The sequence below is a fragment of the Botryllus schlosseri genome, chromosome 3 (genome assembly GCF_051294905.1).
Source record: "Botryllus schlosseri isolate E-star chromosome 3, Bs_hap1, whole genome shotgun sequence".
NCBI classification, from domain to species: Eukaryota; Metazoa; Chordata; class Ascidiacea; order Stolidobranchia; family Styelidae; genus Botryllus; species Botryllus schlosseri.
The window spans coordinates 5924294-5940001 of NC_137238.1; the positions used below are offsets into that span (position 1 = coordinate 5924294).

Below are 15708 nucleotides of genomic sequence, written 5' to 3' on the forward strand. Positions count from 1 at the left end.
TAGCATACAGTGAGCTTCACTGAATGTCCAATTGTCCAGCAGAAACAGAACCATTATGTCATTATGTAGTAATACTTCCTTCAAACTCTTAAGAGGTGAGTCCAAAAACAATCGTCGTTCTGTCGATCTGTTGACTATGCCCAACGCGGATATTACTCCTGAAACATCTTTACAGTATACTATGGGGCAGTGGTCGGGAACCTATGACTCGCGCGCCATATATGGCTCTTTTGGGTATAAGATATGGCTCTTTGACAATTGTCTTTATTTTGTCAACTTAATTTATCAATATTGCGGAAACTTGTTAGTAAATGTTCGTGATGACCCGAATAATTATTCTCGTGACAGCATAAACATGTCTCTGAGAGGTCAAGACAGTGGGGTAACCAGAGTTAGGGTACGTACCCCCCTTTTTAAAATATCTAAATTTAAGTTGCTGTCGCGCCGGAATTCGAACAACCCGCCATCGCGCGCCTCGAAATCTTGGATTGCACGATACCTTGACATGGCGACGTTTGCAGGACAATGCACTTTTCAAATACACATTGCCTTCCTGATCTACGCCGATAAATAAACTTCCTTGGAAGTGACAGTAGCAATTATACAAATTAAAATTAAAAACAACACCATAGCTATCCAAGTTCTTGATTGGGAACGTAAGCAGCTTTCTAGAACTGCCGTAAATGTAGGTGTGTACCGTTATATTACCCCGAATACTTTAGAAGTCGATAAATATTTAACTTCTCAGAATCAGCGCGACAGTTTCATTTGTATATTATCAGTGAAGATAAATTCTAAGGTATATACGATGAGTTGCGCTATCATAGGTGAGTCTTGACCCGTCTGTGCCTTAACTCTCCTTTCGCGCTTTATTTTCGAACAATGATTATGAAAATTTTGTGAGTTTGGGAATATAAATGTTTAAAATCTAATCATTCACAAACATCGATAAAAAATACCAATTATCTTTAGGGTTTCACAATTTTCCATCACTCATCACTGCCGACATGTGCGGCACTGCCTCACCGGCCTCCCCCAAGTCCACGTCACTGACGTATCACACCGTGCAATGGGTAGGTATTGCTGTAGTGACCATGTTTGGCACGCCCTACGCATGTGGGCAGAAAAATATGGCCCACATTACGAATCCCATGTATTAGTGCTACCAATACGTCACGAATTTTCAATTGTGACGTAATAGTTGATTGACATGTATAGCTTTCTGCGAGTTACAATTGAAAATATTGGGTCGATATGGCTCTTGGGTCAAAAAAGGTTCCCGACCCCTGCTATAGGGAATGGTCTTCGTCATAATTAAAATACTTTCTACACTTTTAATCAAAACTTCATTGCGAAATCATTTTATGACGTCACAAATCTTAATCACATAACGCTGAAATCTGCAGTTTTCGAAAATTCAAATGGAATTTGCCAAAAAACTAGAGCTGATTGAAGAAAACTGATAACAGTTTTGGATTCAGCATCAAAAGTCCACTAAGAACCGTCGATATAGTTTACTAACCTCACAATAACGCAGCACAGTGTTATTGATTATATTGATTGAATGCCCTTAACATTTGTAATATGTCGACTTCAACCCTCTTTACCTCATATCTCGCGGCACCACGTGAGCAGTCAAATCGCGGCATCCTAGATGAGAACCACTGGTATAGTTTTTCATGATGCATTTTCAATCATAAAAAGAATAGATTAAATTCCATAGCAATCGCGTAAATCTATTGTTTAATTCAACCAAAAAATACTTAGAAACACAAAAATGGAAAACAGTGTTTTAACATATCGCGTTACAGGAAACGGTATTACGATCCCCTAGCTTGACAAGAATTCAACGAAATTAAACATCGTCTCGTTATCTCAAGTAGACTCGTCATCGTCGTCGCCGAAGTTAATCGGAATGGCTCCGAGTTTATCGTCGAAACGAGATCTGCTGTTTCGTAGAACGAAATGCTTGATTGCCACTTCCTCCGATCGGTCGGGTGAGAATATATCTTTGCTGAATCTTGCCTCTTTTCTCTGCAAAGGTGACAAAGTGACCGAATTAGCGTCACCACATTTTGTGCAACAAATAGGTCATACTATAACAAATCATATTGGTCATGTAACTATAAAGCATGTGGCTGTGATAGCCGATTGAGATGCTGTAATCGTACCAAGGATATCTAGATCTAGATAACCATGGATCGTACAAATGAGCCGAGAAACCGAAGTAGGGATAACTTTCATGCATAAATACAGCTGAAATGACGTACCTGTTTGATTCTTTTTCTCATGGCCCCGCGGTACGGGTCGCGAGTTTTGGACCGTAATGTTCTGGTCTTGGTCTTCGTTGTGTTTTCCGACTCTTCGAACGGACACCAATGGTGCAGAAACTCAGCAAGAGCGCGCTCTGTGTCGCCGTTATCAAATCGCATGGTTTGACTGAAATAAAACAGCACTTATGAAACACAGCGCTAGACACTTTAATATTGGTGCTATAGACGGAATATTAAAGACGGAAATCAGGATTCCTATTACAAAGAATGAAAATAAATTCTCACGTTTCCAAAACGTCCGCCTGGATGACTTGCTTTTCCTTCTGTGCGTCCATATTCATATTTTTATTTCGGGCAGACGACTATTCCAGGCTTAACTTATCAAACTGAAAAAGTAAACAGTTAAATCTTCGATCTTGCAATAGTTGATTGCAATAATGGTGTCCGAATGTAGGAGCCGTAAGCTTTATTATCGTGGACATATGCTCTCCACAGCCTATATCTACACACATATCTAACAATTCCTAATACTCTATCTCTCTTCACGAAGTGTAGCCAAAGACTGTCAACAAGCTTTGTGAGTGATCACATTATGTGGGCGGTTTATATATTGTAGTATGTAGACAGGTAGTTTGTCGTAGATTACCGAAATGCATGGCTTTGATAAAGTTGACTTTCGAAAAAATAGACATCCTGCCGATTTAAGTCGGGATGCGGAACCATTCAGATGATTTGATAGTAGGCCTATACCTTCGTCCTCAGTGATGTATAACACATCATAGGGAGAGCGCTGGATGATACCGGGGCGGCAAAGATAAGAGAAAAGCGCCATCGCTTGATATTTGTTATCATACAGGAGCAACCAATTTATGTTGGCGGAAGCGGTTCTATTTGAAGTCGTTTACGTGCTGATTTTATTCATTTGCCTGATTTATCAAATGCAGTTGATATCTGACAACACACGAGTTCTGAATAATAGTTCGGCTGTTCTTCAAACAAACATGCAGTCATTGATGTTTTTAATGTTGCATTTGAACGGAATGAAATTTCTCTCTCATCAAATCTCTCTGTGATCACATCAAAAAGCTGCGCAGCACTTCAATGGGGACCTTTTATATTATGTTCCGAGATTCATTCATTGCAGTTACTTCAGTCTGTTTTATTATATAGAAGAACGCTTGCACGGATTCTTTAGAATTATGCGGCGAGGTGAACTCAAAAAAGTGGTATCGTTTTGTAAATGCAAATAAACGGCCGTATGGTGGCCTGTGGATTCTATGCAATATACGGTGAATATGTTCTTTCTACCTGACAAAAAATCGATCGCTCTGTCTTTGTTACCCGCTGCCACCCATCCATAATCAGGCACGGTCAGGTTTTGAAACCCAACTTACTCACTTTTTGCTCGCTCAAATTGTGTAACGCAGAGAAGCCTGCGCATTAACTTATTATGAACGTCCAAACCTGTTGAGCGTAATTTATGCTTTCTAATCAATTATAGCCTGTGGTGCAGGGTTGTAACCAAGTCACATGGCTCCGAGTCACGAGTCAATCTTACTTTTGTAGTTTTGACTCGAGTCAAGTCGAGTCATTTTAGTTCATCACCGAGTCGAGTCCGAGTCCAAGTCACCGTTTACCGGGTCAAGTCCGAGTCATAGTGTTATGACTCGAGTCCGAGTCCAAGTCACAGTATTGAAGTCATGTTCAACTCATGTTCTCAATCCTGCTTGGGTGATATCGAATTCCGATGCTACAGATAGACGAGACAGGCCGCCAATATGATAACTCTACTAATCTTAAAACTTAAAATCAATTATCTGTTTTGTCAGTCTGATATACATCACAAATACAAGCATTCAGTTTTCATTTCGAGCACATCGACGACAGCTCACAAATAGGTGATAGAGAACCAACGAATTCACGTCTTCATGCTATCTGATAGAGAACCAACGAATTCACGTCTGGATATCAGCTAATAGAGAATCAACAAATGCATGTTTATGTCTGGAGAGGTATTTGCACCAGACCAGCATGCTGTAAAAGCGTGCATGCAGCTATGTGCACTGTGCAGTGACAAAATAACAGATACCTTTTGATATTACTAAAGTTTTCCCAATTGCATTACAGACTACATCGCAGTTACAGCATTGGAGAAATAATTGTACTACGGGGCTGTTCAAAATCATTTTTTCAAATTTTCCAACTACTTCTTAAAATTATACATAGTAATTATACATAGTAAAGTCATGCTCATGTCATATCGATAAGATTATTTATCAGCCTGTGCCTGTGCGCAATGCATCACTGAGCTACATAAACACCGCGTACCTGGTGGTTTCCAACCGTTTATGGTCGCGACTCCATTTCCAATATGAAAATGTTCCGTGGCCATGCTCAAAATTTGATAGGCTGATTACTAATTAAAGGTCGGCGCATTCGCCCAGACTTATCCACGGCCTATTTGGAAACTGATTTGATTGCATTCAACATCTTCGCGAACCCCAAAATAAAGGCAAACTACCCCCAGGTTTAGAACCTCTATCTTTGTAAGCGTCGAAACGGCGTAAACCGACTCTATACGAATATACCGTTATCTTGTAATTGTAATTGCGATTACAATTATACTTATTTCTGTAAATAAATGTTATTTTTATTTATCTTTGATCGCAGTTTTTGCGAGGGTGGTAGTCCCCATATTAAAGCCGACATATGTGATACTAAATCGCACGTAGCGCGAACAAAAATTTCACGTAGCATAAATATACCCAAATATAATATTGTTTATGTTGATTTAGGAAAAAATTATGAGCTTACTTCAAAGTTCCAGACATTTCGGCATATTTTCGAAATTCCTACCGGACGCAGTTTTAACAGTGGAATTCCGGACATGTCCGGGAAATTCCAGACGTCTGGCAACCCGACCTTAGAATAAACCCACCTCTACAGAATACACGTTCCACTGGTGCACTAGATGCAGGAATGGACAAGCATTTTTGAACCACAATGAAGAGCATTGAATACTCATTCTTTCTAGTCGCCAAAAAAAGCAAATGATCATCGCCTTCAAATCTACACAAGACCTTATCAGTCTAGCTCTTCCAATGACCATCTGAGTCATTGCCTTGGCTATAATTGAACTTTGCTTCGATTGTTTTCTTGTATAATTGAAAAGTCTTGAGTACTTTGATTGCGGATGATCTATTACACCTTCATTACGGGATCATTTTGTGCAATGTATTGCTAATATGTACCATTGTCTGTTGTTTTCACGGCTGCATATCTGATATCAGACGAGTGCATCGGAAGCAGTGGTGACAAATAGCGATGGCGGCAGAATTCGTCAGATGCGTTGATCTAGCCATTACTATTTGCAAATTTCTTCATCTTCAAGTCATATAAAATAAGCCGAGTCAATGACTTGGGTCGAGTCATGCGTAATAACTCGAGTCCAAGTCGAGTCAATCCAAATATTGACTCGAGTCGAGTCGAGTCATTTTCCCATTTCAAGAAAATGACTCGAGTCAAGTCGAGTCACAAAAAAATCGTGACTCGAGTCGAGTCATGACTCGAGTCATTACAACCCTGCTGTGGTGCCATCCAAATAACAATGATCACTCATGGGCATGCGCAGCCGTAACTGCCAAACCCGAGCTGCCGAAAACTATTTTGTGAATCACCATAACCAGTGACTTTCCGGCGTATTGATCCAACCTCGAAATTTGTTTTCGCAACTCGCGTGATTTACTGATACCTGGATTTCTCTATAGTTACACCATCACAAAACGACGCCTAATTTATTATAGAAACGAGTCAAACCGTGTAGGCAATTTTAAGTTCTGTAGCAAATGACGTTCCTATCGCCTGTGGCATCAGACGGGGTGCTGCTTCGTGCAACCTACGAGTGCAGGACAACCCGGGCATTTTGGTGCCAGCCATTTCACCCGAGTTCATATCGAATTCCGGCCAATTTGCGACCCAGCGAAGTCGTCAATCAAAATGGCGGTGACGATGAATGCTTGTACCAAAATGACAGCTACATGGCAAGGGCGGAATAGCCCTGCCCCCACAAATTGATGCGGCCAATTAGAAATGCCGAATTGTAATGGTGTTCGTCTCAAGAAAGAATTTTTTCATTTTAATCTGGTGATTGTTAGTGATTATAAATTCAAAAAAGATAATCTAATAATAAGAGGATATACAGTCTCGATTCGTCACATTATTATTTAACGCCTATTGTCAAATTGTGTAGATGTGCCACCTCACGCTGCAGCACAGGTACTGAATGTCCGTTTTTTTATACTCCTGCAAATGAATTACACCCCTTTCGTATCAATTGCACACAGACAGTTTCTGCAAATCTTGATTAATTTCGCAATGTGCCATTAGTTCAAAATCAACATCCTATCTATAAAGTGTTTGCCAAGATATCGTAACACATTGATCGGCAACATTTTGCTCTGCGGACCAGTCTCAAAACAATATTATTTTGCATATTCGAAGAGCATCGATGTTCAACATTAAAACTGTATTGAAGCTCCAAACAACATGATAGTGGTTCATAAATTACGCGTCTCGATCTAAACATGGGCCAAAAATTTGCGGGTACATCAGAGCGATTGTTTAATGCAGCGTCGGCAACCTTTTTTGATCTGCGGACCGGTCTCAAAATACAAATTTCTTCGCGGACCTGCCTTTAAATCAGTGGTTCCCAACCTTTTTCATCTCGTGCCTCCCTTGACCGAAATTTAAGTCCAAATTCCCCCCTTAGGAGAAATCCGCCCGATGATTAAAAAAGGTCATTTTACCGCTCAAACACCTGTCGACTGAGAGAATAAGACGGGCGGTACCGAGTGTTTGTTTCTAGCAGGGCTGTAACAACACTTTGTAGACCTCTAAAAACAATGGTCTTGGTCCCAATCAAACAAATTCTGGAAGGCTTGACTCAACAAACCCCCACACTTCCATTTGTGTTTACGGCTTACCATGCACCAATCGTTAATATAACTGCTGTGAAAAATCAGTATGCATAAATTTACTGGTCTCGCGATTTTTTATCTCAAGTTTGCGTATGCATCTGGTCAATAATATTGGTACTTTCATATATAGCAGGGTTGACCAGACTCGAGTCACCATTTTCTGATTACTCGACGTGACTCAAAATATGGAAACGACTCGACTCGACTTGAGACAAATCTGTGTATTGACTCGACTTGGACTCGAGTCATTGTGCATGACTCGAACCAAGCCATATGACTCGAGACTATAAGACGGCCAAGACCGACATTTCTTTGTAATTTCGAAGAACAGTAAAGTGACCACCCTATTGGAATTTCGTCTATTGATCCTGGTTCTTGAAACTGCGACAAGAAACTGCTCAAAGTGAGGAAAATTAGTATATTATAAATTCAAATCATTCAATATCACCAAACAGAGTTGTAAAAAGTGGGCTTAACAAGACTTCAACTGGAAACTAAGCCGTCAACACAATGACTTGGACTCGGACTCAAGTCATAATACCATGACTCGAACCCGACCCTCTGCTTGGTGACTTGGACTCGGACTTGACTCAATGGTGAATTGAAAATGACTCGACTTGACTCGAGTCAAAACTATGAAGGTGAGATTGACTTGTGACTCGGAGCCTCGTAACTTGGTTGCAGCCCTGAGATATAACATACACGTGATCAAATTTCCTGCTAGAGCTCGTTGATATTTAGGACACCCATTACGTTTCGGCAACATTGCACCAAGCTTAACATACCTTTTTTGATCGGGTAGCTGTTCACTAAGAATAAAGCAAGGCTAGCGATCTCTTTGACTTGAATCGATGACGTTGGAATATTTTGTCACTGTCTGAAAATGTTGACTTGAAAATATAAGATAAATACTTTCACCGGAGGCCTTGTGATAGATTCGGCACGAAATTTTCTCGCTTAGTAATATTTGATTGAGAGGCCGTCGCTGGCCTACAAAATTGTCTTGCGAACTGCAGCACATCTGAACTAGTTTAAAAAAACAAGGGGGAATTTGTACGTGGAAAAGAGATTTCAAATAGCATTTGAACATACTTTCATCAAATAAAAACAGCTATAAGGAGCATACGTTCGGATATAACTGGTTGACTACATGACAGTTCGGACATGAACAATTTGGGAAATCTGTTACAATTCTAAAGCGGAATTCCTCCCTAAAAATTGCAAAATTCCCCCCAAGGGGGGAATTCCTCCCCGGTTGGGAACCACTGCTTTAAATACATTAATGGTCAGCATTGTGAATTTATTACAGCTCATGAGTTCGTTATTCAATGTGAGCCACGTGTTTGGTTTTCCATTACAAGACGTTACCTTCGAGTGATTTAGAATTTAGAGTGTAATTAGACCCGCAATATAATTTTTGCGTACAAGATGTCTCGCGGTTTCGTCTTTGATGCGGCTATTGCATAAAATTCATGCTAGCCTAAGTATGGTGTCCCAAACGGCAGCAAGGTTGTTAATGCTTTTACGGCAAGGTGGAGGTATTTCTACAAGAATTTCATCTAGAAAATTGGGTTTCAAATTGTGTTATGTGTGCCACTGTCCACTAGTGGAACACGAGACGTTCCTGAGTGGTACAAGAAGAGTTCGTCCTTTTTAATTGTATGTAGTCTACAATTTACCTTCCGTTACATTGGTTAGGTCCACGGTAAATAGACGATGTGGCAATCACGCCATCTGTGCAGCGTTTACGCGTTGGCAGGCTTGCACAAACTAACAGTTTTTGAGTAGTTCTAGTTCTAGTTCTAGTTGCTGATTTTGAAAATTGAGTAGTTGTAGGTCTAGATGCGGATTTTGAAAATTGAGTAGTAGTAGTTGTAGTTCTAGTTGCGGATTTGAAAAAATATTAGTTGCCGAACAACTCAGAAAGCACGTGTCGTCGTTTTGGGCGAATAAAGATGCCGGTGTTCTGTTGAATGTTTGTGCAGCCATTGCTTGCTCAGAGCGATCACTGCTAACAGTGGCGTAGCCAGCAGGTGGCATTTTGGCGTCGGAATTTCTTCCATTTCAAACTCGAGACCCCGTTCATTTGAAATGTCGATTCAATGTCTGATATTTCCGATAAAATAAAAATTAATGTGTTGACAAGGAGAATGAAACCCAGTTCATGACGCTTCTTAATCGTTAATGACTTGGGAACCCCTACGTCCTAGCTGGGCAACTGACACAGTGGCTCATAAATTATGGGTATTGATCCAAACATAGGTCGCGAAGATGAGAAATTTGAGGCGGCATCAGAGCGATTGTTTAATGCCGTGGTTGACAACCTTTAAGGATATGCGGACTGGTTTTAAAATGCCAAGTTTTTGACGAACCCGCTTTCAAATACATCAATTGTATCAACATTGTAAATTTATTACAGCTCGTAAGGTCTTTAGTGAATGTGAGCCATGCTTTTGATGTTCCGCAACACGACGCTCCCACCGCGGAATGACGGAGCACAGACTTACACCAACAATGTATCTACCAGGGCTGTGGAGTCAGAGTTTCGCTAATATTTCCCTTAACGGAGTCGGAGTTTAAAATTTTTTTAGCACTCCTTGGAGTCGGAATCGGAGTCGTACAAAATACTGGCTTGAATCTGAGTTTGTGAAAATGCTCCTGACTCTGAGTCCAACTCCAACTCCTTTTAATACGGAAACAAGCCCTTTCAAAGGTTTCTTAAAATTACTATGATAAATGAAATAGGATTTGTCTGTATCAACAATCACTGTTTTTAGTAACGATATTGATAAAATTGGACATTATTAGCAAATTGCAATTCAGTTGCACAGTTGAAGAACATTGCAAGATGCATCTTCGTCACCAACGCAAAATTGCTGATGCAATCACAAAACGGTGCAAGTTTTGGAATTATGCCATGATAGTGTGAAAGAGTATTGGTGAGTGACAATATCACTTGTAAAATTTATGCAAATATAACCAAACGCTGCTCCCCACTTGACAAAATCAAAGATATTCATAGGAAGTAGATCAGCAGTCGCTTGGGTCAAACAAATCTTTACGAAAGAGTGCAAGTATAGTCCTAGTCCACGAATACTTGACTAAGTGCACGTAGACATATGGTGTTTGACTGCTCGATAAACGTCGTTTCTGACCACCGTTTACTAGTATAGAGAAGTGTGTGCGTGTTACATTAAATGCCTGCTCGTATTGTCGCAAACGGCTGCAAGGTTTTAAATCCCTTCTGCGGTAAAGTGACGGTACTCCGACCCCACCTAAAACGTCGGTTGAACCGTTCTGTTACAGGTAACTTTCATTTTAACAAAACCAAGCTATCATAGTGAGGTATTCACTTGCAAAAGTAAAAGGACCGGACTGGTTTTCCGACCATGCACTCATCAACACGCAATGAGGCATATATGTCTGCGTTGATTTCAGTACGAAACCTGAAGCGCACTCTACAGCAGTGGTTCTCAACCGCCGGGACGCGGACAGTTGCCGGTCCGCGACGACTTTTCCACCGGTCCGCCAGGTATTTTAAAATTAATTTGATACCATGGATTCAAGATGATAAAATGTTGAAAGGCTTGTCAATTGATGAAATATTTAAAACATCAAATATTATACATATTCAGAACTTTCAGGTAATATTAGGCCCGGAAACATGTTCAATTTAAGTTCAAGCCATCTCCGGTGACAACATGCGAACGACTAGTACGAGATGACTCGCTAAACCGCGCAGTTTGAGTGATCATTCGTTTTCGATTCATTCATTTTGTTGATGGCCCCTTATAGCTGTTGCCAGGTGCATTCGTGCGGTGTATTGCATGTCTGGTGGTAGTAGGAAATGACAAGGTAGCACGACAAGGTGCTTGGTCCGACTCCAAAACGCTTTTTCTCTAAATATGGTCGAAGATAATAATATTATTGGAGGTGGCGTGGTTGGTTAATCGACTGCCGTCGGCGTGAAACACTGTAATAGACTATAGATAACTGACCTACAGATAGATCCGTAACACCTATAACGGTTGAATACCCAGATGGAGTTAACGATTGCTGGTCGTTTCGTAAACAGATATTGTATCCCAACGGCCGGACAGAATTAGGTCTGGGGTAGAACCGGTCTGTATTGCCACTGGGACACCACGTCTGGGGCATTTGCGGGCTTTGTTGCCACTCAGGCATCATATCTGGAGACTTGTGTTGCCACTAGGATATCATGTCTCTGGTATGCTCGTACTGTGTTGCACCACTCAGACATCATGTCTGGGGTGTATTCGGACTACGCCTCTACTCAAACACTATATCTGGGTTGAATCAGACTGTGTGTCGCCACATGAACTGGGGTATGTATTTGCACTCTGTTGCAACTCAGATATCATATCTTGAATGCCTTCGCACTGTCTTCCGCCACTCGGACATCATGTCTGGGGGATGTTCGGACTGTGTTGCAACTCGGACATTATATCTGGTGTAGATTCGGACTGCGATCCGCAACTCGGACATCATATCGGTGTTATATTCTGCCTGTATGGCAACCCGCACATCTTGACAGGTTATGTTTGGGCTATCCTGGCACTGGGACATCACGTCTGGGGTATGTTCGTACTATGTTCCGCCACTTGGACATCATGTCTGGGGTATGTTCACACCATGTTCTGCCACTCCGTCATCATGTCTGGGATGTGTTTGGACTATGTTAGCCATGACTCAGACATCATCGCATTAGTATGTTCGCATTGTGTTCTGCCATTAGAGCATCATATCTGCAGTAGCTTCGGGCTGATATGCTGTCCGAATAGCAATTACTGTCCGAATGTATCTCAGACATGAGGCCCGGATTGCGCAGCACAGTCCAAACATACCAAACATATGATGTCCTAGTGACGCAATATTGCGCGAACATGCCAAAGACAATATTTTCTAGTGGAAACATATTCCAAACATACCCCAGGCATGATGTCGGGGTTGCGATTACACGCAGAATATACCCCAGACATAACGCTGTCCAGTTGTTGGCATACAATATCTTTTTTCGAAGCGAGCAGCAATCGCTAGCTGAATCTGGGTACTCAGACGTCAATCACGTGTTGCACATCTATCCGTAAGTTATTTATTTATAAATCGACTCTCCGCGCTAGCACGTTTATCTAGGAAAGAAAATTCTACCTCAACTCAGCAGAGTAACCACCGTAAAATCACATGGATACCATCATGAACATATTTCATTACGAACCCCAAAGCGTCACTCTCTACTACCATATTTGCAAAATAAAGTGGTAGCATACTTTCCATTATGGGTTGATTTCAATTTTGAAGGTCCGCCGGTCCGCCAAATATGTTTTGAAATTTTACCGGTCCGCGAGATGAAAAAGGTTGAGAATCACTGCTCTACAGAACAAGTCAGGCGGGTTGACGAATTTCAAAGTATCGGAAACAATTTAACCTATCCGTTGATCAATCGACGGAAATGATTATGGATTATGGATTTGTCTCCGTAACATCCTGACAAATCCAATGGAGGAACCGATGGCTCCGATTACTTATGATCATGTTCAGAAATCCCGACTCTGTCTGTGAATGATCCGCTAGGATAATTACGACCACAAATCAGAACGACATGATGGAATACGACATGATTGCTATGCTCTGCACACTACAGAGTGGCGTTGTTTGCAGCACATAGCTACCACAGTTGAGAGAGTTCACGATAGCGATGGATGCGACGTTTCTATCACAGGGAAAGAGCTACTATGTAGTTAGAAAACGTTGGGGAGTACTATTTGTAGTGAGCATCCTGCTATTTCTGGATATTTTTAGTTACACATTCTCGTTCATCAACGACTTGACATCGTTCTATTTTCGAGTGGAGCCGATAATGGTGGACTTGCAAGTGATGATGAATCTGATTGGCAGAACGATTAGCGTAATTCTGGTGAGCATGTCGGGAGAATTAATGACAATACGAAGGATAGCTACTATGGCAGCAGGTGTGAATACACTTGCAACTTTCCTCATCACAGTGGGCATTGCGTATAAGACCTTTGGATTTATGCTGGTGGGGATGTTCCTCTGCGGAAATTCGACTTCTATACTCATATCGCTGATACAATTGTGCTCTGTGAACTGGTTTCCCCCAAACGAAAGAGGTAAAGCTACTGCGTTTCCTTGGGTGGCAAGAAGACTGTCGGTTTTGACAACGAACATAATCGCAACAAGAGCAATGGGAGTGTCATACGACAAAGAGCAGCTTCATCAGATAATGGATTCTCGGAACGAAACACTAATTCTCGATGAACGATTTCGATATGCATATTCGTTCGTATTTGGTACGATCTGTATCGTTACGTTTATGTGCACTGTGCTGTCGGTGATTTACATCTCTAATACGCCGCCCGTAGCGCATGAAACCCAACAATCGCACGAAACTGAAGAGTCGATTAATGACGAGACAGTACCGATTGTCGGTACACTCGAGCTTTCTCGCAGCATGAAAGCAGAACTACAATATATCAAGTATTTATTCACAAATCCGTCGTATCTTCTAATCTCTGGCATATACGTATTCGTTATCATCGAAAGGCCGATAGGTACGGTTTTAATATCGTCGTTGATGTTAAATGCGTTCCCAATGATGACTGATCAGTTCGTAGGCGTTATGATATGTATTGGGATGTTGCTGGCTATAATATGTTCTGCAACGGCCGGGCAAGTCTTGGATAGATTTTCGAGGCCACGATTGACGTTTATCGGCTTTGCCGCGATAGCTTCTATCTCCCTTGCATTGTTTTCGCTATTCTTTCATATCCGATCTGTCGTGGGGGTTTGCGCTGCATTCCTGGTCTTGTGGTCTACCAGGGACGGCGTTCTAGTATGCATCTCACATCGCCTATCTGCAAATATCAAAAATCTACCCGATTCACTCCGTGTAAAGGCGTCTACATTACCTCAAGCGCCATTGGCTCTATCCGAAACAATAGGCATACTCGCGATGAGACTATTACTGCAAAATTTCGGCTCCGCCATAGCAGTTTTACTGCCACTACCATTTCTTCTGACTACAATGTTCTGTTATATTTTTCTGTGGTCATATTTACATGACACCAAATAAAATAATGGTACACCGACAAGCTGCCGGTCACACTTTGCTCTAGTCAAACTTTTAATTCGTGTTATGAATAGAGCGGTGGGTCCTTGTATCACTGCTTGGATACAATAAGCGCTAATAATGCTCGAGATACTACTCATCGCTTGAGAATACCAGACCACGGTCTTACATATCGACCTAGCCGACCGATAAATTCTTTCTCATTTTACTCGCAAGTGCTTTCTATGTTATTTTCTGTTAATTTTCATCTTTGTGCAATTAGTATGCATCTTATTTACATGTCTAGGCTCAGCTGGCTGTCTGATTGAAGAATACTTCAAGTCGTTTCGAATCCTTCCTGTCGTTTGATTTGATCACGATCTCTTGGCGTTTTGAATTGATGAAAATGTGATTACACGAACGAAGGAGTGAATGAACGAATGAATGAAATTTCTAAAATTTCCTACATGATTGGCGATTGATTACAACCTAGCAGCCAGCATGTTTCCTGTTATTGGCACTAAAGACAAGGAAATGTGAGCAAGGCCTATTAATCATTGAGACAAGGTCTTTGTAATATAGCACACGACAATGCATGATATTTGCTCAAATCAAAGATCGTGTATCTTTCCTGAAGTTGAACGCATCTGTCGTGTTGAATACAGTATTAATATATTCTTTTTCAAATGAATGCTTGAATATAAGCTACATATTACTACATTGGCTACAAGAAGTAGGAAACTCTCGTGAAACACGGTTTTTAAACTGTCAATCAACCCGCATGACTGTTGCAGTTTAAACTTTACCAACTTTTAACCCTAGACCACTCAGGTTGGGGTCAATTTGACCTCAGGCGAGCAAATATATGAGTCATATTTTCATATGCGGTCACATTGTTCTTGCCTGCCATGTAATCCTAAATGGTCATATGCACTATCAATTGGAATAAAGCATTAGCTGGCTATCTCTAATTCCTCGCCGCTATGAGCTATTGATTTAGCATGGGTCAGATTTGGAAGGTATGGTGGCCAGACTAAGTATTTTTCTACTCTTTGTAATCGGACCGATTCCGGCTGTTTATATGATTATTTCGCATTGTTTATGTCACGTGGAGTCAACGAGACATAACGAATAGCTTTCCGATTGTTGTATTGTAATAATTGTTGTAATAAATAACTGATGGGGGGTGTTTGACCACAGCTCGACATTCGTGTAATGGTATTAGGCCTCAGCGGGAACTTTGAAATGGGTAGAGAGTACGGTTCAATATTCCGAAAAGGTAGATGCATCGTTATAACGTCCCGCAGGAGGTTATTAGATAGCTGTATAGCGAAATTTGTAAGAAAAAAAGTATATTGACTGCATGATAGGA

The 15708-nt window shown here is 41.1% G+C and overlaps 1 protein-coding gene across 1 annotated transcript; it reads right to left on the reverse strand.

Annotated features, from left to right (window-relative positions):
• Nucleotides 1-1564: 1564 nt before the first annotated feature.
• On the reverse strand, nucleotides 1565-5974 carry LOC145435672 (uncharacterized). The gene is made up of 3 exons (XM_080312964.1): nucleotides 2559-5974; nucleotides 2271-2439; nucleotides 1565-2034 (listed from the first exon to the last, which is right to left on the reverse strand). Exons 1-3 carry the CDS (start codon nucleotides 2612-2614, stop codon nucleotides 1876-1878), a joined length of 384 nt encoding a protein of 127 aa, XP_080169090.1. The 5' UTR covers nucleotides 2615-5974; the 3' UTR covers nucleotides 1565-1875.
• Between the last annotated feature and the right edge of the window lie 9734 nt (nucleotides 5975-15708).

Excerpts from the sequence above, each read along its gene's own strand:
- LOC145435672 (XM_080312964.1), bottom strand. The coding sequence starts at position 2,614 with ATGAATATGGACGCACAGAAGGAAAAGCAAGTCATCCAGGCGGACGTT. Across the intron at positions 2,440-2,558 it reads CAGGCGGACGTTTTGGAAAC|TCAAACCATGCGATTTGATA; the intron begins GTGAGAATTTAT and ends GTTTTATTTCAG. Across the intron at positions 2,035-2,270 it reads TGAGAAAAAGAATCAAACAG|AGAAAAGAGGCAAGATTCAG; the intron begins GTACGTCATTTC and ends TCACCTTTGCAG.